Genomic DNA, 24,363 nt, shown 5'->3' on the forward strand with positions numbered 1-24,363 from the left:
CATTTCACAAAAACTTAGTTGATGATTTAAGTAATTGACTTGCTCCTGTATAGAGCATGGACTTTAAGGATCCCATTTTCCATTAGACATAGTGATCATCACTTTCATATCTAATTGGGTTACATATCTAACCCCAAGTTTCTATATTTGACAATTTGAAAGTCTGTTTTCTGCATCTAATTCAGGTACCAAATACTGTGTCTATTTAAGAAACAGAAACTGCTCCCAATACTCTAAATAGAAAGGAATTTAATAAAATCTGAAGCTATAATGCAGGGATTGAGGAGTCATATCGAGTGGCTGTGGCTTTAATCATTACTCCTCAAAATCCAAGAAGCCAGCTGGGTACAGTGGCAGACGCCTGTAATTCCAGCAGCTCTGGAGGCTGAGACAAGTGGATCACTAGTTCAAAGCCAGCCTCAGCAACAGCGAAGCACTAAGCAACTCATTGAGACCCTGCTGTAGTAAAATACAAAAAAGGGCTGGGGATGTGGTTCAGTGGTTGAGCGCTCCTGAATTCAATCCCTAGTCCCCCCACCAAAAAAAAAAAAAAAAAAAAATTCAAGAAGCTGGGTAGAAAGTAAAATGCTGTTGGAGAATTATTTCACATGTTGATGATCTTACCTATCACAAGCATAGCTGAAAAAGGCACAGAAGAGGAACCTCTCTTCAGTGTTAGCTTCCAGATCTCCCACAGGTCTGTCTCATTTGTAGTGCTAAATTTGTACCCAGAACCCTGGCTTCAGAAGAATCCAGAGAGAGAATGAAGGTCTGATGCACCAATCATCAGCATCAAAGTGGTCTTAAAGGTTTTATCTTTAGTGGGTAACAATTCTTGCCCTACATGCAAAGTTTAAAACCAAATATATCTTTGTATCAGGTTAGAGATTTTAGCAGTAAATCAGATAGAGTAGACTTTCCTATTATCTTTCGCTGGCTGCACTTTCTTCTCCTTCCCACTCATAAATGAAAGCTTTTGCTGAAGTTCACTTCTAGCCATTTACTTATCTGCTTTTTCTGTATATTTTTCATTGGAAAACACACACACACACACACACACACACACACACACAACTATTATCTGTATTTTGAAGAGCCTCAAATTCATTATTGTAGTTCTTACCTTTCTTCTGAACTTCAGTTTTGCATGTCTTAGTATTTGTGGACACTTAAATTTAGATGTTGTGTTCTTACCTAAACTATGAATATCTAAAACTGAACTTTTAAATTTACCCTTCCTAATCTCCTTATTTCTGTTTATATATAATTAGTCTTTTAAATCTGAAACATCAGTTATCTTTGAGTTACTCATCTTCCTGAAATCCACAGCCAGTCAGAAAAAATTCTCTCATCTTGTTTTATTGCCATCTTTGCTTCAGGAACATGGATTTAGTGTCTTTGCAATTAAACATGTTCAGTCATGTGATTCTTCTCTAGTGTTGTCCTGAACAGTTACTTAAAGATGTTCTACTCTACTTTCTCTTTAGGAAGACTTCAGAGAGAGATGGTGTTAAGAATGCAGTTAGTTTCTCTTTATATTAAAATAATAACAATTCAAGTGCTGACAGTGTGGCTTAATGGTAGAGCATTTGCCTAGCATGGACAAGGCCCTATGTTCAACCCCAGAAATGCCCTACACACAAAACAGGAAAATAATAACCACTCAAGACTCCCCCTCCTTTGGTACCAAGGACAGAACTCAGGGGCACTTAACCACTAAGCCACATCCCCAGCCCTTTTTATATTTTATTTTGAGACAGGGTCTCCCTAAGTTGTTAAGTGTCTTTCTCAGTTGCTGAGGCTGGCCTTGAACTTTCTATTGTCCTGCCTTAGCTTCCCAAGTCACTGAGATTACAGGAGTGCACCACCATATCCAACCATTCAAGACACTTTGTTAAATGTAACTTGAAAATGTTAGTCTACTGGCTATGTTAGTAGCACAAAGGAAGGAAAGTTGTGCCTTTTTCTATTAAAGATTTTTCAAAAGTGGTGGAAATATGTGTTCTTGCCTTGTAACGTTGTGGTGAGGTGCTGCCTTCATTCAGCATTGTCAAGCTGCTCTTGTTGAAGTTATCTAGAACACAGATATGCAAGAGAATATCCTCACTGTTTTGAGGCAAGTATGTTTTTTGTTTACCAGATAGTGCTAGAAACTAAACTTATAACTATTTTGTGGGTTAGTTTAATAAAGGACTTCCTGACCAGTACTTTACAGGTAATGTTAGGATCAGTTTTGGTGCTCCAAATCTTCATAAATGTTTTATCACTATCATGAAACTTACTTCCAAGAAAAACGTTCCCGACAAATAGGCATTGGTAATAATGGAAAAATCTAAGCTTGTCTCTCAAGAATGAGATCCCTTTTCATTTGGTTTCTTTCCTAGGTTACCCTTCAAAAATTAATACTAATATACAAGGGAGATTTATCAGAACTTGCAAATATTCATGTTACAAAGGTCAAATGTGATCATTTCAAATACTGAAAGATATGTTATCTTCACTATAAAAAATTATAGAGTGTCATTTTGGGGTGACCTATCCCTTCTGTAAAAGTAATATTTTCTCTAGATCCTACCCTGGTCTCTGAGAACAAGGTAACCTCATATATAAGTATATAGTACAAGCTTTGCATATATAAGTATATAGTACAAGTTGTCTTTCTGTGTTGTTACCACTATTATAGAAACAGCTGTGAGATTATAACCTAAAGCTATAGTGATTTAATGTGTTTTTTTTCTAAATCCTAACTACCATGGAAAATACAGAAATCCAGAGGAGACAGAGAATTTTTTTTTTTTTTATTTTGATGCAATCGTTTGTTTTTTTACTTTGTTTTGTTTTTTACTGTATTGGGAATCGAACCCAGGGCTAATGCATGCTACACACTGAGCTACATCCCTAGCCCCTAATGCATTAGTTCTAAAGGGAAATCTAGATTTTTCAGTTTGTGTCATTGCTTGAAGATCAAATAAATAAATTTAGATTATAGTAAAAAAGTAATTTAGATATATGAAATTGTTTATGTGAAGATTGTTTATAAAGAGAGGGAAAATTATATTTTTCCATAATAAGTTCTTACTTTCAAATTTTTATATGAAAAAAAAAGATTCCTTATAGTGTCATGATTCTATTGATAGCATTGGGAAAACAGGATAGAGTAGATAAAGAAAATATCCTCAAATTTAGCCACTTTTTGAAAACCTCACTTCTCTCTCAAATCTTAACAAGTAAAAAACAGTGAGTGTTTCTTTTCTTGATCTTTTGGCTTCCCTTAAATACCCTACAGGGGAGGTCTGTGTTAAAAGTAAAATTACCTGAAGACTGTCAACAGAAGGTAATGAGTAGTTGTCCTACATAATTAGTTCTTTGCATAATTATATATTATTAAACTTTTCTTGAGAAAATTAAAAATACTTTGAGGTAGTAAAATTACATATTGAATGACATAAAGAACTCCCAATTATGGAAGACTATAAAAGTAGCATGTGTTTAATCATTTGCAAATATAAAATAATGGACTTATAAAGAAGATACTTGGCCATCAGTTATAATTCATTGCTCTGCTGTGTTGCCATCTACAATGTCGATAATTATTGACTGAATGAATAAAGTGCTGGTTTTCCTTAAAACATAGCTGAGAAAAACATATTTTCATACTGCAGTTATAACAGAGCTATGCTACCTTAATGATCGTGAATTCTAGTGTTGGAAGTGCAAAAGAGAAAAGTGAAGTAATTCTATCTTTTTTCAGTCTATAAGGTTGAGAAAAAGAATTATAGGCTGCAAAGTCATAATGGGTTTGGTAAACCAAATGTTATTCATAAAACTCCTCTATTTTGGAAAGATCTGTAGAGTGAACAAGGCGATTGAGGGGGAGGAAAGAAGGATAGAAAAGGGAAGAGCAATGGGATGAATCTGACCAAACTTCAAACTTGCAAATGTACGTACATGAATACAACACAGTGAATCCCAGTATCAAGTATATCCACAAGATACTATTTTTATTTCTTTATTTGTTCTTTTAGATAGATTATGAATAATATCTTTATTCATAAATGGAATGTAACGTCCCATTCTTGTAGTTGCACATGATGTGTAGTTTCACTGATTGTGTATCCATATATGAACATAGGAAAGTTATGTCCAATTCATTCTACTGACGTTTCTAGTCCTATGCCCCCTACCCTTCATTCCCATTTTGTTCTTCCCTCCCCCGCCCTTATTGTGCGTTAGCATCTGCATTTTAGAAAGAACATTCAGCCTTTGGAATTTTGGGATTGGCTTATTTTACTTAGCTTGATAGTCTCCAGCTCCACCCATTTACCAGCCAAAGTCTTATACTTTTTTAAGGCTGAGTGATATTCCATTGTGTATATATACCACATTTTCTTTATCCATTCGTCTGTTGAAGGGCACTTAGGTTGGTTCTATAGCTTAACTATTGTGAATTGATTTGCTATATACATTGATGTGGCTTTGCACAAGACACTAATTTTTAAAAGCTATGAATAAATTGCACACAGATCAGTAGAGTAGAGGGAGGGGAGTGGGGAAGGCGGGGAGGAGGAAGTGCCAGGGACTGAATTAGAGAAAATTATATTCTATGCTTTTTTGTTATGTCAAAATGTATCCTATTGTTTTATATAACTAAAATGAATTAATAAAAAAGTTTTTAAAAACCCTCTATTTTATAACAAAAATATAATGTTTGAAAAAAATCATTTTTGACTCATAAAAGCAGCTATTAATTTATATAGAATACAAAAATTTAAAGAATTCTTTAACTTAGAAAGATTTACAGATTATCAACCTACTATAGATAGATAGATTGATTGATTACTGATTTATAATGACCTAGTAATAAAATAGGAATGCTGTAGAATACAGTCAGAAAATTTGAGGCTGTTATTAGAAAGAATTTGCTATTTTCTAAGACTAAATACTGTGATATATAGATCATGAATTGAACCTTTTAGACAGTTCATGTATCCTTCTACTTTAACTTTTTATTATTTAAATAATCTCATATGAGATATATGACTATGTTAAACCATACACCTTTCTTAAACTACTCTGTTCCCTTGTTAATAATTATAGGTTTTGGTGCCAAGTGTTTTGATTCAAACATTAAGCTTTAAGTAGTAATCCCAACATAAGCTTGGAATAAAATAGAATACTTCTTTCAAATTGCTTATTACTTTATCTCTTATAGAAAAGTTTTTTGAAATGAAGAAAGGACAATGTAAAGATGCTCTAGAAATTTACAAACGATTTCTAACTAGAATGACACGGGTATCTGAATTTCTCAAGGTTGCAGAGGTAAGTAATATCAATATTTTTGGGGAAATGTAATTTTAAAACTACTAGTTCATGTATCTGTAGTGTATAGCAGAATGCATAATTTGGCAAGATATCTGCCACCAAGTCACAGTTATTGGGCTCAGAGTGGCCTTAGAAGTCATCTCACCCAACCTGTTATTCAGAGCTATAACCTACACAACCTTCTAATCAAATGATGAATCTACAATCTTTCTTGTCTAATAAGATCATTTCTGCATTGCAAGATGGTCCTTTGCAAGATACTTTATCCTCCCTAATGGCTATTTTTTATTCCTCATTACTGAACCCTAGATTGGTTTTAGAAAAATCTGTTCATTGTTCTTAACATGTAAGTCATAAATTCTGACCTTCCTTACATTGTCAATGATTGATGCACAATGAAAAATAAAACACAAAGGATAATTCATTTTATAAAGTTTATAAATTGTTTCTTTAGGATATTTCTTTATACCTAATCATAATAACCATAATTATACAGTTTGTGATCCTGAGGCTATCTGTAAGTTGTTATATTTTTTTTACAAAATCCAATTATTGAATTTATAATACTGGTTTGAAAATTTTAATATTGCTATTGGAGTCTTCTGGAAGGATGATCCATGGGTTTTTATCTCACATGACAACTAAGTGATTCCTAGAGACTAACCAAAGTGCAGTGTGACGTAAATCTGAGGCTCAGCAGCAAAACATACAACACCATGGGTGGTGGAGCATTGATGCCATCCTGAGTTATTTGTCATTCTGAGAATATAACCTAAGGACACACGTTTTAGACACACAATTTCAAAGGTGCCAAAAGGCACACATTATCTCACTCAAATGAGATCAAAGTACTATCACAAAATGCAGGTTCTTGAACTTCAACACATATAACACATAATCAGAATAAAAATCTGTTTTTAAATATAATATGGGAAGTAAAAGATAAATATGAGCTTATATATGTTACCTATACACTAAAGCAAGCATGTTTGTGTGTGTTTACTCTTGGATTTACTGATGTTGGTTGTTGTTAAGAAAGACTAGAACTGCTTAAATTTTTTACTTTTGCTACTACATCGATTTAATTGTCTATTTGGTATGATTTTCCCATGGTTTAACCATAATTATCAGTAAATCTAGTAGAATTATGCCCAAGCACTCAGAGCAGAAGATTATTTCATTGTTCCACTAAATCCTGAGGCACTTGCCCCTCAATCTTCCCCTTTGTTACTGGGTGTGAGTAAGGACCTGGACATGTGACAGTCTGAGGAATATACTTCTCTAATCAGCAGAAAGGTTGGGCTCAAGAGCTCCATGAGAAAAGGGCTACTTATTTGTCCACTCTTATTTTTACATGTAAAATTTGATTTTATTTATGCCTATTGATGCCTCATGTTAGCACTAGCTAAACTTCGGCCATTAAAAGAGTCTGTCTTTAAATAACTGAATAATAAATAATGCATTTTTATTTGAACATTATAAGTAAGATTTTTTTTATAGAATGGATATTAATTGACGACATGATTTTAATAGAATAAACATTTAGACCACAGTGGACTAACCCTAAACATTTGTAGTTTCTTTCATATTTCAGTTGTATTACTCATAATTTGAAGGCAGTGTTGAGTGATTATGATTATGATTGGTTAATACAGAAAATTTTCAACAGATGTGCAAACCTTTTCTCTCTACCAAACAGCACTCGTGTGGTATATGTATGTATGGGCTCATACTTTGTAAAACTACTTGTAGTTAGTACATTTTTCCTGAATAGTCCATAGAAAACTTTTAGAATTTCATTGAAAAACTATAAATAAGGATGGAGGTATAGCTCAATCGTAGAGTGCTGGCCTATTATGTGCAAGGCCCTGGATTTATTTCTCAGCACCACAGAATAAAACAAACAATGCATAAATGCATATTGGATATTCAGGAAATATTAGCAGTAAGTTGTCCATCATATAGAGTAGTTGAACAATTTTCATGTTATTTATTTGTTTTTATGGGGTGCTGAGGATTGAACCCAGGGCCTCACCTGTCCTAGGCAAGCCAACATTTTAGATTCTTACACTGAATTCTCCTAAGGCAGATAACTGAAACTTTGTAAAATGATTGTTTTACATGTGTTTGACATTTCTGCTAAACACTCTTCCTTTTTGTAGAACCAAGTTATTCTTATTTGTCTCCCAGAATGTTTGTAGATAAAGAGTAATGAATTTCTGTCATACACCTTACCTCCAACCCTCCAATCACATTGTGATTCCAAAGTTCATGGCAGTGAAAATAGTAACCTTGACAAGGGATTCCTACATTGTATCTTTTAACAAAATTATCCATTTAATGGAAGCACATCACCTTTTTCCAAAGTGACTCCAGTATTAGATATTCATAATGTATTCATTTTTTAAAATGCTTCCACCATTCATGTTAATATTTTTAAATTCACTATGCAAAGAGGTATTAAAGTATGGTAATAAATGGAATAAAGTTACTTTAATCATTCATAATAATATAAATGACATTAAGGAGGCCTCAGTGACTTCTCTAAATCCAGACTTTAGTCATTAGAAGGTAAAATCTGGAATGCTGAATTACAGCATGATTGGATCCAGAGAGATGAGGGCCAGTGCTCCATATCCACAACTGATCTCAACAGTGGGTGGTTTTGCTCCCCTCTCCTCTTTAGGGAACAACATCTGGAGACACATTTTTAGTAGTTACCCTAAAGGTAATTACTACTAGTCACCCCTAAGGTCACCCTCTATCCTACTAGCCTCTGCAGAATAGAGGCTGCGGGTGTTGCTAGGCATTCCATAATGCACAGATCAGCCAACAAAGAATTATCTTGCCAAAATCCCAATCCTGCCAGGCCAAGAAAGATGGCTCTAGCCATTAAAAAAGAAAGGAAGGAAGGAAGGAAGGAAGGAAGGAAGGAAGGAAGGAAGGAAGGAAGGAAGAAGGTAGTCAAGACACAAATGGTTTGGGGTCTTTGTCTGTTGCAGTACTGGGGATTAATCCCTGGAGCCTTCTACCAGTGAGCTACGTCCCTGGACCTTTTAATTTTATGTATTTGGGTCTCACTAAGTTGCCCAGGCTGACCTCAAACTAGCAATCCTCCTGCCTCAACCTCCCGAGTATCTGGGATTACTGGCATGTGCCACCTTGCCCTACTACAAATGGGTATTTTAATCTCCTATTTGCCATATTGCCTTCTTAAGAGCCCAGTGATTTTACTTCATGCATTTGCTTCTGTGTTTCTTTCAGCATGATCAAAACACTCCATTTCTCAAGGAGACCTTGATTTAACCCACTCTGTTTCTTCAAGCATCAATTTCATTATCTATATAAAGTGATAAAATTAAAAGTGATATATTATCCTCAAATTTTTATTTTGAACTTACTAAAAATTTTGGTAATTTTCTGATCTACAAATCTATTTTCTCATATTTGCTTCCCCTCCCCCTCTTTCACCCACTTACTCCCATGCTGTCCAAATTATCAATTTGTATATGTTTTCACCCTGTAATTTCACTTCTGCAAATATATTCTACACATACAAAATGGTGTGTGCAGTATTGCTTGCAGTGGCAAGAGACTGGAAGCAATTCGAATGTCCATTACTAAATGACTCATTAAATAAACCACAAGACAGGAAAATTCTATACAGATTTCTACACAGCTTTCTAAAAAATGAGGACATTTGCTGGGCTCAGTGGAGCATGCCTCCACTGGCTCGTGAGACTGAGGCATGACGGTTGCAAGTTCAAAGCCAGCCTCAGGAAAAGTCAGGCACTAAGCAATTCAACGAGACCCTGTGTCTAAATAAAATACAAAATAGGGCTGGGGATGTGGCTCAGAGGTTGAGTGCCCCTGAGTTCATCCCTGGTACCCACCCCCCAAATGAAGACATTCTGTGCTTTGATATGGATGTGTCTCTAAGATATATTACTGCACAAAAAATATAAGTTCAGTGTGTATAATATGCTATTATTTGTATGAGAATGGCAAAATAAATGTATCTATTTATTTCTCATAAATGATTCTCTCTGTGGGAGAGAAGGTGGAAACTACACCCTGAACAAGTTATATTAAAACTATGTAAACATTCAGGGTCAAGAGAACTTAGTAGGCATAATTATTAAAATTTTGTCTAAGCAGCTTCTTAGATTTTACTTGCTATTAACCATGGAAGATACTTTAAATTTTATGCTTCATTTGATTTTCACTTACTTTGGATTCTAGTAAAATTTTAAAAATTTGTTATATGTAACTATATTAATGAAATCATTGCTCTGTTGAGTGGAAAACTCAATAAAGAGCATATATTTAAAAGCTATATCTATGTATGAATTCTTTTACAAGATTGAGCTGTGGTTTTATTCTGTGTGGTGATCTTCCGTTAATTGAAAACAATTGTAAAAATCCCACTAAGTAATTTCTTATTTTTTAAATCCACAGCAAGTTGGTATTGATAAAGGTGACATTCCTGACCTCACACAGGTAAGTGACTCTCTCAATGGAAAAACTCAGTATGCATGAAATTATTACTCCAGATGTTGCAACAAATAGGCATATTTTTCTGTGCTTAATGGATTTTGAATTTAGGTCAACCAACTTTCTTAGAAATTATTCTATCTTACCTATTCTTTCTAGTTATTGACTATGTTTCTGGAGGCAATGGGAAAGTTTTCCTGCCCTTAAGATGTAATTTCTTCTTCAGCGACGACAACTGACTTTACTAATTGAGTTCATCTTTTCATTCTTGAACTAGAGTCAGAAGGAAACCTTGAATAATGTTAAAAAAAGCCATGAAAAGCCACTATTGGTAGGCAATCAGAACATTGGAACTTTCTTTCCAGCTTGTCCTCCTAGTTTTTCAAGGCGTCCCTTATATGAAGAAGGCCAGAACTCAGATGTGACAGTCCTACTACGCTGAGTCTGTCACCCCTGTGAAGAGAAGGAATTCCTATACATAAAAGAAAAACGATTTTTTAAAAAAAATATAGTGGTGATAGATCAGTGATTTGAGGAGGGTCCATCGAGTAAGCAACAACAATAGAGGGGCTCGATTATCAATCCTTTTATCTGTCAGGAGAGTACAGCATCCAACTCCTGGGAGAGAACAGGGCGTCATTCACAGTTGCAGAATAGTGTACAATCCTTCTCATAACTGAAAGAAGCAGTTTTTGCTTAATCACTCTGTAATGGTAAATTTCAGTCCCAAATAGCATGTCCTTTAACTAGAAACAATGTTGTTATAGAAATGATGGGAGAGAATATAGAACTGCTATCTTACCATGACAAATATTATGAATTTTTCGGTCTATAAACTCAAAAAGTCATGTAATAGAAGGAAATCATCATAATAAGTTACCCACTTTTTAGTAGTATCAAAGTGCTTTTAATTGTTTGATATCCTTAAATGTCTTTAAATATTTACATATTTAAAATGTTGATTTTTAAATTTTTATTAAAAATTGGGAACACACAAAGAAATAGTTTTCTGTATGTGTATTATTAAAATACCTCTCAAATATCAAGAATTCTTCATAAGTAAAATTTAGCAGTTCAAAATTTGATGACAGTTGTGTGTTTTAGTTTAAAAACTGGGAGATAACTCTTTCTATTAGACAGAATATTCATATAAAATATTTCTGCTACTATGAGACAATAATATTCTTAGAGTAAGTGTGTGCCTGAATAAGATATTAACATAATTTGAGTAGGGAAAAAATTAAGGTTACATAAAATATTATTTTAAACTCTCTTTATTAGGGGCTGGGGTTGTGGCTCAGTGGTAGAGTGCTTGCCTCAGCACCATATACAAATAAATAAAAAAAATAAAGGTATTGTGTATGACTAAAAATAAATAAATAAATATTTTTTAAAAAAATCTCCTTATTAGAAGTAAATTTATCTTTGTAATTCATTAAACAAAAATGACTAGTTTCATTTATACATGCTTTTATCCAAGATAGATAATATAAATTAACTTTAAAAAGATGTACATTAAAATATTTATCTCAATGAACTCCTTTTAGAAATGAAAAGTCATCTTTATTTTAACACTGTAGACAAACCTCACTGTAAGATAAAATGAAAACTAGATATTTTGTTAAGGAAAGGAGCTCAGTTAAGAATAGGTCCTGACATCCATCACATTCCACTATCTTGCTAATCCCCATTACCCAAAGTTCATATATGAAGACACGAATTGGGTGTCAACATACTTTATATGCAAACAGAGATATGAAAAATTGTGGTGTATATGTGTAATAAGAATTCTAATGCAAACAAAACCAAAGTACATGTATAAAGACATGAATTGTCATGAACATACTTTATATACAAAGATATGAAAAATTGTGCTCTATATGTGTAATAAGAATTGTAATGCATTCCGCAGTCGTAATAATAATAGTAGTAATAATTCATGACCTCAGTATAAAAAAATCAAACCAGATACAAAAGTCATAAAGTAAAAATTAATTATTTTATTTTTTTAAATAAAATCCATTAAATAAAAAAAAGAATAGGTCCTTCTTTGTCTTAGTTTGGGCACAGTCTAAATGGACATTAGGAAAGATTTAGGAGACTACTTAAGTATCTTTTGATTTTTAAAACTGGAGAATGATAAACTGGGTGCGGTGGTACACACCTGTAATCCCAGCTACTTGGGAGGCAGAGCAGAAAGATCACAAGTTCAAGGCCAGTCGGGGCAAATTAGCAAGACTCTCAAATAAAAGATAAAAAGGACTGAAGATGTAACTCAGTGGTACAGTGCCACTAGGTTCAATTCCCAGTACCCTGAAAAATAAATAATAAAAATAAAATAGTAGCATATCATTGAAAAAAGACTGTGCATACATTCACATACTTGAGTTTAATATTTAATAATACCATATATTTATTATAATTTATATAATTTCTGAAGAAGTCCAGAGACGTATTGTATTTAATGATACAAGATGTTTGTTTTCATAATTTGGGGAATAAACTTCACCTTCCCAGAGGCAAAATCTTCTAATAGAAGCTGTTCTATGATAGGGATTCATTAGACTCTGGTAGCAGTCTATCCTCTGCTTTTGTAATGACCTTAAGAGCCACATAAACTCGAATTTTAACTTTTTAAAATATTTTTTTCGTTGTAGTTGGACACAATATCTTTATTTTATTTACTTATTTTTATGTGATGCTAAGGATTGAGCCCAGCATCTGGCACGTGCTAGGCGAGCACTCTACCGCTGAGCCACAACCCCAGCCCAACATTTATTTTTAAATTACCTCCTCAGAAAAATTCATCTACAGATGGGGTTGTAGCTCTATGGTACAACGCCTCACATGTGTGAGGCACTGGGTTCAGTTCTCAGCACTGCATATAAATAAAATAAAGGTTCATTAACAACAAGAGAAATTTTAAAAACAAAAATTCATCTGGTCAAATTTTCCTGTGTACATTTAAATTCATACAAGAGTATAGTATGCTTCTGAAATTTCTTAATTATTCTTTTGGGATTATGGGAGACAGAGCTGAAGGTCCTCCATAATTTCTTATTTAGAGCCCCTTCCACGGGGCTGATGGAGGTCTCTAACCAAGCTAGGGATTTAGACCAACTATGATAGTACAGTAGGTCTGAGCTGAAACTTGTGATGTTCTGAGTTTAATCCTTTAGGTAGCGTCAGGCTAGGATTAGTTGAGAAATGAGTCATAAAAAACAGATTGTATGGACTCAGTTTAAGTCCCCTGAGATTAGGTTTTGCCGTCAGGCTTCTCCATGGCTACCATGACTACTGAATCTAGCCCTAGCAATAGACAAAAATACCTAACAGGATAGCTTTAAAGAAGTGATGTAGACCAAAGGGACTTCCCATAAAAATCAGTTCTCATAACTAGTAAATAAATAAATAAATAATAAATAATTAAAAATCCTCTTGCAGCAAAATGGAAGAGTTTAATGTATATCTTTTAGGTTAGAGAATACACACTAAGTACCACGGTAGTCATCTGTAGTCCTTTATAACTTGTTCATGTAATCATCACTGCATTTAAATGATTATGCCAGAATGGTACATGCCTGAAATCCCACAACTCGGAGGGCTGAGGCAGGAGGATCACAATTTTGAGGCCAACCTAGGCAACTTAGTAAGACCCTTCTTAAAAAATAAAAAGTTCTGGAGATGGAGCTCAGTGGTAGAGCAGCCCTGCATTCAATCCCCAGTACAATATGGGTGTATACATACACATACATATACATATATAAATATCAGTGAAATTTTCAAAATACTTTTAAAAGTAATGTTTCAGGTAAGAAGTAAATATGATGTCGGAACTAGTATTTTTCCCAGCACTTTCAAATGGTTTCTTTCGGACTATGATAAAAAATTTGAATCTTTTGATTGCTCCTTTTACATTGCTTTTAATGATGCTTTATGATCTAAAGCATCTGGATTGTAGATGAATTCTCCCTTTTGGATCCTGGGCATTACACTCAGCTATTAATTTATTTCAAGAAAATGCTTTTCAAATATTATTTCTTTGGGGGGTGGTGCGTGTGTGTGTGTGTGTGTGTGTGTGTATGTGTGTGTGTGTGTGTTCCCAATTTAAAATATCTCCATGTATGAAAAATATCTTAGGATTTGATGTCAGGAATTTGGTTGATCTGAAAACTACTGGTAAAGTCAAGTCTCTTTTTAAAGACTATACCCCCATGCATTGGTAACCATGGAAATATTGCTGTTTTCTATTAGCTCTCATAGTCTGATTTATTCTTTGGGTTGGTGTTTCCATCTGATTTGATCATTGACTTTGCCTTTTTTTAAATGAGAAAATCTAAGTAGGGTGCTAATTATACTTTGTTATCTGGAGTTTCTTTTACAACAGCAGAGGTATTCTCAAAGTTTTGCTCCTTGGAAATGTAGACCATTTTCATTTATTGTCTCCTGCAGTCCAGGAAGTCCTTTAGAGCCATAGACAGTGGAGAAGACACACATTCGTGCACTCCTAGACATTAATATTAACTTGCCTTTCTTTTTTTTCCCTAAGACATTTTAAGAATTTGTTTCTCTTAGATTTTTTTCATGTCCCTATAATAAATGTAAATTATAAAGCACTTTTAAAACCTCTGGGATTAAAAAGCTCCAAATTTAATTTCGTGTGCTGTGTATTGCTAAATAACCCCCTTTAAATCCAGAGTCAGTTTTACAGGCTTGAATTCCCTTGTCAGATTTCTATTTCAACTCATGTGATTTTTGTGACTTCTACTTCATTTTCCAATTTTCTCAGTTAAATTTTTAAGAAATTCTACAAGAAGAATGAAATTGCAGGCTATCTTCATGGTGATTTGTTTAAAATACCTAAGGAACTTTAAAGGAGAAAATATGACCTCTTTTGTTATCCCATAAATGTTGTTCTCTATTTCACGACTATAAGTATCATTTATTTTTATTAGACAGTATTTTAAATTTAAGTCTAACAAAGGATCACTCTTTCTATATATTGCATATAATACTCAGAACTCATGTCTTCTGACAAGATTTTCCATGACTCAATATTTTTTTCCTTACCACATCCCAACAACAACAACAAATTAATTGAATGTAAACAAATTGAATGTAAAAAAGTTTAATTCATATGCACAGGTCTCCTAGTTCCATCATCATTACCATGTTCAGCATCACCAACAAATAGCATGACAATTTTGGAATTATCAGATATGAATCCATCTAAAAATTTTGAAATCACTTATATATGTTTCTATATAAATATTGTTTGCAATGTATGTTCTGTTTTCAATGAGCATTTCCTTATGGTTTACAATCAGGTATATAAAGCAAAATTTCTTTTATCTCTCTTAAAAATTTATTTTTTAAGACTTACAACTATATCCTTAGCTGCAGCTTACTAGAATTTATTTTTCTATGTTGATTTTTACCTGAGTTATATCTTAAAATTCTAATTTTTATAATTTTCTAAATTTATTATGTCCCCTGATAATTTTTATTTTATTTTTTATTTAGTCCAAAGCTTTTTAGATAACACTAATAGAGCTGTCCCTTCCCACGACACCTCCGTCACTTGGATCAAGTTAATATTTTCATTCACTTAGTAATTTTTATATATTTACAAATTGGTGTGTTTTGTTTCACTTAGTATTTACATTTACAATCATATAATTATGTGATTAATAATTTATAATTTTGAGTTTATAAGTTTATCAATAAAATTTAAATAAATCGTATATATTCTAAACTTTTAAAATTAAAAAAAATTAATAAGAATTTTATTTTGTCATTAAACATATAATTTAAATGTAATTATATTAATTTCTTCAAATTCTGTAAGTCAGTTTTGCAGTTAGCATAGTTACTGTGACGTCCTTCAGAAGTAGTTTCACATTAAAGAACAATTATCAAAATTAAATGTATCTGAAATGTAGTTTGTTGTTTCATTCATTCATGAAATGCTTTTCTTTGAGTGCCTGTGCTGCTGTTAAGGTCTAGTTTGGGTTAAAATTATTTGAGAAAGATGAAATTAAATTTATAATGCTTGAGAAATAGGTTGGGTCAAATATTTGTATGAAGTTATTATTTCTCTTCTAATATACAGTACATCACTTTTTATTGCCTGAAATTTTATTTATAGAAAGAAACATTCATGACCTTCTTAATTAAGAGTTGAAATGTATTATTTAGTCTTACTTTATTATATACATAAATTAAATAGCTCAATAATAAAATTTTAATTATTATGTCTATTAAATTGTATTCTTTTTCCCCCAACTCTCACTTAGTCTCCATTTTTAAATATGATAACAGTTTTTCTTAATATTTCAATGTGAGGTTTTACTATATTTTCAAATTTCTATAAATTCCTATTTGGGCACTTTCTTTCTTCCACTATGGCTTTATGGGAAGGTTGTGAACTTGATTTGAGTATACTACATTCAAGTAATATCTTAGTAAAGTCTGTCCAATGTAGCCTCTATACTGAAAACCTGCTGAAAGTTTATTTGGTATGCAGGGGAGTTAGTAGAAGATGGACCGACCTGAGATTCCATGGATCTTAAATATTTAAACACCAGAAGAACCTAAAATGAAATTATCTCACATGAATATTGGGCTCCACCCATAAACTTCCACCTTGCAAAGTTACAGTAATGTTACAGTGTGTTTACTTTGAAAGAAAACAATGCAGACATTTATTTTTACTTTCTTATTGTAGGCTCCCAGCAGTCTTATGGAGACCCTTGAACAACATCTAAATACATTAGAAGGAAAGAAACCTGGAAACAAGTACGCATTAGTTGTGTATTCTAAATAAGATAAAAAATACTAGGATCGTTCTTTATAAGAATGAGATTTATCATGGTAAACTTATACTACTATAGTTTCAGGGTATGCTATATTGTAATTTGGGGGGGTTCCCACAGAACCCCTGCCCTTTGTGTTACTTGTGTTGGTAGGACCTCATGAGTAAGCAGTCTACCTGCAAGCTAATGTGGCAGATTAATAGATTATTCCTATATTGACTGGACTTGCTGATTTACATATTTGCCCTTAGAAAGAATCTATAATACAAAGGAGTTTCTCATAGTTAAGAATTAAAACTGTAATGGTTGGTCATGAGTAAAAATAAGCACAGTTTTACAAGTATCCTGAACACTGTTATGTTACCAATCCCAATGTGAAGAAAGCAAAATCCTCAAGTATAGTTTCCAGGACTTTAGTATTCCCCCACTTAGGCATGGCATAGCTACTGACATTTTATTCAGATCTTTTTATAGAGGAAGTAGCAATCAAGCAATGATAAGTGCACTTTACTGGATTTTTTTTAACCTTTCTGTTTGGTACTTACAGTTTTGATTGTTTTTCTTTGTTGCATGCAAAAAATGTCCAGGTTCCATTTTTCCATCTCTCCAGCAGGAATGAAACTTTTCTGTTCTTAAAACCCAGTCCTTTCTGGTCTTTGTGCCTGGTTCAGTTGTAATTCTGCCAGTCTTGGATGCTTACCTTTGTCCTGCCTGTGTAACTCTTATGCATCCTGGGAGGGCTGCCTGCAGTCCTAATTTCTGATGAAGCCTTCCTAATGATAAATTTCCCTGTATTATGGCTATTTTTTTTAAACAAATGTGACTTCAATAGATTTTTGGTTCCAAAGGTCAGGAACTATTTTGTAATTCAGTATCTAAACAATCAATGTTGGTGTCCCTGTCGAGTCAACTTGAAATCTGTCATTGTTGATGATACCAGCTTTACACTATTTTGTTTAGCTTGACAGCAGGAATTAGCAGAGACAACCAATGAACTGATCATTGCAGGGTTATAGGCTGATCATGGATTTTACCTATGATAGAATGGTCAAAATGTCACTTTTTTCTGCTTTCTTCTTTCTGACTATTCTCCCAAAACCTAGGCTTGTACATCTTGATATTACTTTTTTGCTGATTATTTTATTAGCTAAGTGATGTTTCTATCCTCTTTTCCAAATGAGTATAGTAATCATTGTATGTTTTCGATGATAAACAACAGTAGAGAAATCTTTCAGGCTACAATGGAGAGCTACTAGGAATGATGGATGGCAGAACCTCTCTAGGGCTTTATCAAGAACTTACTACAGTCTGCCCCACTTTAGGTATGGCCACGGATGAACAGGTTTTTGATGTGAGACTACATTAAATCGCAGCAGTCTGTTTATTACTGGGCCCATCCTCTATTAGGGAATCTGGGAAGCCCAGTGATTTGCCTAGGGATTACAATTACACAAATGGAGGCAGGAAGCTATATGTCTCTCCTCCTGTGGCAGAATGAGCTCATTAACTAATGAAACCTACAGGTCCCCTAGAGTTGATCTCTCCCTTGGGCAGCTACAGACACACCCTATAAGCCAGTTTCACCTTGATCTTTTTACCTCTGGGTGCCTGTACTCTGCTTAGGCCCACGCTTTGCCCTTATATTTCATTAAAGCTAACAGCATGCTGCTATTACCAGAGATGCTTCTTTCCCTAGCTCCAATGTCTCCTCAGCCCTGACTTCAAATCTAAATCTGCCCCCTTGTGGCCACTGCAAGCTAATTTTGGAAAAATTAGCCATGGGTGTAATTAACATTTCTAAAGAGGTAGAATGAAACTCAATAATATTCCATTTGAACTACCTTTTGCCTAGAATAATTTTTCTCTTCCCTTTAAAATCATTTTATGCTTGTCATATTTCTTTTCTGAATTGGCTGAGACCACATTTGAATTGTCTTTTGCTTATTCCCTATTTTGAAAATAAATAAGCTATAATAGCTAACTATTTTCTTCTTTGTATGTTCGTGCTTACCTGGGAACTTAAGTGAAGGGTGAGTACTACATAGAGTGACTTTTTTGCATTTTGTAATTACTAAAAATGCAAAAACACTCTTTTAGATTCCACCTGTAGTATTGAGAACATTAAAATTGATTTCATTTTACGCATCTGTGTTTTTTCATTATGCTTTATTTTTGTCTTCCAAGGTGACTGGCATAAATGGTTTTACTTTCTTTTGGTCTTCTTGTATCTAGACTAACAACCTATTTTAGGTGTATAAATATCTATCTTCAATTTTAGAAATCAAAGAATTTTTATTTGTTGAGTAGTCAAAAGTTTCCTCCCCAGAAGTGCCAAAAGACTTTTATAAAGAAAATGGATTCCCTGAAATTATTTTCTTTGTTCATCTAGTAGCAGTATAAAACTATTCCAAGTTCTAATCAAGTATATACCTAAAATGAAGCATTTAGAAATCTGCTATGTAAAATATTTATGCTCTTTATATTTAGTACTTTATGTCCACAGATGTTTACTTTTGAAATTGTGTGTGATATGGTATAATACACCCTTGTGAATTATTTGTTTCTACTAGTCAACAGGACAAAAGGGAGACATTTATTTTATCCTACATGTGTGTTTATTAAATGTGAACAATACAAGAAACCAAGATGTCTTTTGTAATTAAGATTATTTGGAAGATGAAGATAGGTTTTTCACATCTCTGTCTTTTTATAACATTTATATGCAAAACTATGTAGGGATTATTGTTGTGAATAAGTAAGAAATAACAAAATTTCCTCTTTGACAGCTTACTATTACCATATTGGAAGGAAACCTTAGTATTTGCTGTGTTCATAGTAAAAATTCATGGATTTGATCATAGCATTGTACAGAATTTAGAATAGATTACCCGATGGGTCATTCAGTCCCTCTAAAATTATCACACTGTGTTAGTTTTTCTGCCTCAGTTCACTATGTGCTTGATTTCTCTAGAAGAAATTTTTTTTAAAGGTATTGCTCTTTAATAAACATCATTACCTATATATAAAAGGTTATAGTATTTTCTTTCATTAAGGGCAGTGACCAACAATAAGATGGGATCTCAAGCAAGGAATAAATACGAAGCAGCAATTTATGTGTTGTGTAAGAAAGGAACAAATGTACTGGCTCATTTGTGTTTTTAGTGGGGCAAACTGGAAAGGATACCAACACAGGCTCTGGGCAGCAGACAGACTTGGAGTAGAGCCTTGAATTTACCATTAAAGAATGATGAGACTCAGGCAAGATGTTAACCTTCTAAGCCTAGAAGCCCTCCAATTTTATTCAGTGATTAACGATGCTTTTTAAAGCTACAACCCATGGGAGATCCTTTGGTTCTCACCTTTTTTTATTAAGTCAGGACAAAAGCCAAATCTGGTCAAGGGGAACAGAGGTCTCCCATCTGGACAGCTTAGTTTCACAGAAAATATATTTTTTAAGAATTCTGGTTAACTTATTGGTTTTAAAATGAATAAATGAATGCATTCTTGTTTAAAATTTCAAATAGTGTAGAAAACGCCAGGTGCTACATAGAGTGCTAGGATATAAAACAACAGGATGAGTTCCTTCCCTTCTAAGAACGTAGCATCCAGGGATGAAGACAGATAGCTAAACAGACAATTAAACTATGATGTGGTAAGTGGGATAATAGCTCAACAGAGACAATAGAGATTTTCATTTGCTCATCCATGGGATAACTACAAGTACCATTTAGTAATCCTTTCTTCTTGGGTGTTTCACAAATGGATTCCTTTGCCAATTATATTTTTCACAGTTAGCTTTGAGTATGATGTTCTTTAACAATAAGAAACTCAATTCCATCATTTTTACTTTATTCTTACTAAAGGGCAGAAGATATGATGTCATTTTTTATTTATTGGCTGGGGAATATATTTCAAAAGTTCATGCTTATTCTCAATTCTCTTTTCTATATTAATATTTGTCATTGTGTCAATGCTGCAAAGAATTTACTCATGAATGTTTCCTGAGAAATTAATTTAAATCTAAGAAAGAGACCATGTCAAATGACATGCTTTCTTTTTCTTTTTCTTTTTTTTTTGTTGTTATAAAAGGTAGAATTAGAGAAATTATTAGTGAAAAATGAGAGAATTTTCAGTCTTATGCTGTACTAGATTTTTAAGTTCCTAAGTAAGTTCCTATAGTTAGAGAAAATACTGTGAATCTCTTTCAGTAGACCATTTGAAATGAGAAATTATAGGTACATATACATGGAAAAGATATTAATCTGGCATATACTATTGATCAATTGGTGGAAAAGGATCATAATATTGTACAAAATTCCAATTACCTTCTGCTAGTTTTGTTTTGCTACTACTATATGTGCTATTTTCTCTGTAGATGAATAGAACACCATCTTACTAAAATTTACTGTCTTCATTTTGTTTCACGATTCATTTTTCTACCAGTTCATGTGAGTAAGCTATTCAGGCAATTGTTTATGGATCCTTTTCTAGACATGATGTACAATGGTCAATGCTACCAGTAATCTAACTTTTAAATAATATTTAGTCTTTCTCAATGTTCCTTTACTCTCTTAGAAATAAGTTGCTGCTCTTTTTCAAACTTCCACTAGTCATAACAGAATGATAGAAGTGTTTTTACTAGCGGTTATTTTTTTTACAGCCATGAAAATAAAAACAGACACACTTCAGGAGTGTGAATATGGATACTGAGTCATATTTCAGACTCAGGGAACACAGAGATATTTTTCCTCGGCTTTCTGCTTTTATGAATTACAATATGACTAAAAACAGCAATATAAGGTTAACATAATGTTAACCTTAGTGAGTTTTTTAATTTGTTAAATAATGAGTTTTTTATAAATTATATATAACATGTTTTTTCTCAAGTCTTAGCGAATCTTTAAAACCGCAATTTTGATAGTTTGATTTTGATGGGCACAGGCAATAATGATTGGCTGAAAGAAATGAATCTCTTGGAGAGAGAAAATAATTTTTAATTCCAGAAATTCTAGTACTAGTAATTAAGCCAGTAGGAAATATTGAAAGAGGACATTATAACTGAGCAGAAGACTAAAGAATACTTTAATAGCTTATTCATTACTTGAAAAAAAACTATAAGCAGTTTAATCTAGACAAAGTGTTATCAAACTTAAATGCTTTTACAAATGTATTCTTGTGTATTCAGTTTTAATTTTCTTATGTTGCCTTTTAGATCTGGTGCTCCCTCTCCATTAAGTAAGGTAAGTTTGTTTTTGTTTTTAGTGTGATTTTTTATAACCATTCTACCATCTCTGTACAGTTCACTGGCATTAAGTATAAAAATATATATATATTGCTGTGCAACCATCAGCACATACCTTTCCAGAACTTTTTTCATCTTCCAAAAATAGAAGTCTATATTCTTTTTTTTATATTCATTAAACAAAAATTCCCATTTATCCACCATTCAATCTCTGTCTCTATGAACTTCATTACTCTGGACAGTATCTATCTTCTTGTGACTGATTTATTGTACTTAACATGTCTTCTTAGTTCAGCCATAGTAGAGTATGTGCCAAAATTTCCTGCCTTTTTAAGCTTAAATAATATTTCATTGTGTGTACACACCACAATTGGTTAATCCATTCATCTGTCAATGGATACTTGAGTTGCCACCATCTCTGGGATATGATGAATAATAGATGCTGTAAACATGAGTATAAGGATTATCTGATTCCTACTTTCAATTCTTTGAGGTATATATCCGAAAGTATAATTGCAAGGGATATGGTTTAATTTTTTTGAGAAAAGGTAAGATGTGTTTTTATATGTTCTCCTTTATATTAAGCTTATCAGTCCCATGTAGTATAGTTATATGTAACTTATTCCTCTATTGGTACTAAGTATTTAAAGTAGGAGAGATTTTCACTTATTAACGTTACAACTGTAAACAAACGCATCCATGTAATGTGTTACTGGTTTGAAAGCATTTTCACATACTCTGAATCAGAGCCTGAGATAAGTAATATACAAGGTACAAAGCAGGTTTTAATGGCAGAGAAAAAAATGTAACTAGGCATCTTCCACAAACCAATCTTTAGACAGTCTGCTGCAGTAGTTTTAGTAACTCCTTTACCTCCCCATCTCTTTATTAGCATGCTGAAAGACAGGATTAGGATTATCAGTGGTAAACGCATTTATTTCCATAGGTCTGCAGTTCACATTGGCCATTGTATCTCTCAGGTGAAAGTGTAATAGACGTGCTCATTCCTCTTTGGCAAATTTCACTGAAGAATAGATGTCATTACAGACATTCAAGGCTGTCATTTTGACTGTGCTGCTGATTCCCAGACACCATGTACTGTGCCAATGTCCAGCTGGCTGGCTGCTTAAAATCCCCTCAGGACCTCAAACAATCAAATTAAACAAGCAAGCAGAAAACTTTCTGGTTTTTCTAATAGAAATCCAGGTTTAAAACCATCATGTCTATGTGAAAAATTCCAACATTTGCCCACTAAGTAGAGTGTTATGAAATGCAAGATGGTCTGTTTCAACATTCTGGCCAAATAAAATTACCTGACATTTTCTTTTCATAATATGTTTATTTTCCCTTGCTCTCATGTCTCCACTGAGATTATTATTACAGGGCATCTTAAGGAGCATTTGTAGGCCTTCATTTCTGCATTAATGTTGGAAAGATTTATTTTCTGTCATTAAAGTCCCAGTGTTGTCATAAACATTCACTTTTTTCTGAGCTCATTTACAAATAGTTCCTAAAATAAAAGTATTTTAGAGGCATTGCTGTTGTCCACAATGGATAACATATAATCAGTTTTTGTTAGCTTTTCCCATTCTGTTGATGACCTTTTGTCTTCCATTTGGAAGATTAGTACTTTTGTTGAAGAAAGAGGTTTGGGTTGAATTTTTCTAAAAAATAATATTTATACCTCTCATGTGTTATCTCTCTTGATTGCTGAATGCTTGGTAGTTTTATATCTATTGAATGCTGACTTCTTGATTAGTTATATTCTAGGATGAATAGATATTAGATGAATACTATTTAAGTATTTGTAGTAGTATTTATAATAAACTACAATTTTGAGTTTATTATAAATTCCTCATCTCATTCAGTCCTTTTCTTAAATTATTATTTTTAAAATTTCCTCTAAATTTTGTTTATTGAAATCTAACATTCATTTATGGCAATAACTGATAGCCTTTGCTTGCTCTTGGCCATTGTGTATTTTATTTGCTCTCATATCTCATTTCCACTTATAGAATTAGTATCAGCAGGTTGTTTTGAAATGTTCCATTAAACTTTCTCTTATGAATACATGGAAAATAAAATACACTGGGTAAAATAGAATTATGATGGCTACTACACACAAATTTTAATTTCTTAATATGTTAGTTGATTATTAACTCCTCTTCTTTAAAAAAAATAGTTCAGGAAAACAAGTTTTCGATTTTCTTTTTCTTTTTATTTTTACTTATTTCATTTAAGTTTTAGGATGTCCTCAAGCAGTCAGTGACTTGAATCTTGCTTGTGAATTGTTTCCCAACAACTGAGAATTACTTAGGTTGAATGCCTGGATATTAAAGTAAAAGGACTTTGCATGAAGTCTACTTAGTGTGAGAAGGAAGAAGGATTATCTTGGTTTTATAGCAACTATTATAACTGATAATTTTCAAAATATTTGGCAGCCAGTAAGATTCTTCCCAATAATTTTATATTCCAGTATATTTAGCTTTG

General features: G+C 33.0%; 1 protein-coding gene across 27 annotated transcripts in view; it reads left to right on the plus strand.

Annotated features, from left to right (window-relative positions):
• Window positions 1–24,363, plus strand: part of Snap91 (synaptosome associated protein 91) — a 114,961-nt gene that overhangs the window by 50,714 nt on the left and 39,884 nt on the right. For 16 of the 27 annotated variants that reach the window (XM_076859949.2, XM_076859952.2, XM_076859957.2 and 13 more), the window contains exons 7-10: window positions 5,213–5,319; window positions 9,781–9,822; window positions 16,544–16,614; window positions 21,844–21,871. In XM_076859949.2, the coding sequence (XP_076716064.2) occupies window positions 5,213–5,319; window positions 9,781–9,822; window positions 16,544–16,614; window positions 21,844–21,871 (248 nt within the window). Of the gene's footprint in view, window positions 1–5,212; window positions 5,320–9,780; window positions 9,823–16,543; window positions 16,615–18,655; window positions 18,662–21,843; window positions 21,872–24,363 lie in introns of all 27 variants that reach the window. The other 11 variants (XM_076859956.2, XM_076859958.2, XM_076859963.2 and 8 more) reach the window with 2 other exon arrangements.

The sequence above is a fragment of the Callospermophilus lateralis genome, chromosome 6 (genome assembly GCF_048772815.1).
Source record: "Callospermophilus lateralis isolate mCalLat2 chromosome 6, mCalLat2.hap1, whole genome shotgun sequence".
Taxonomy (NCBI): domain Eukaryota; kingdom Metazoa; phylum Chordata; class Mammalia; order Rodentia; family Sciuridae; genus Callospermophilus; species Callospermophilus lateralis.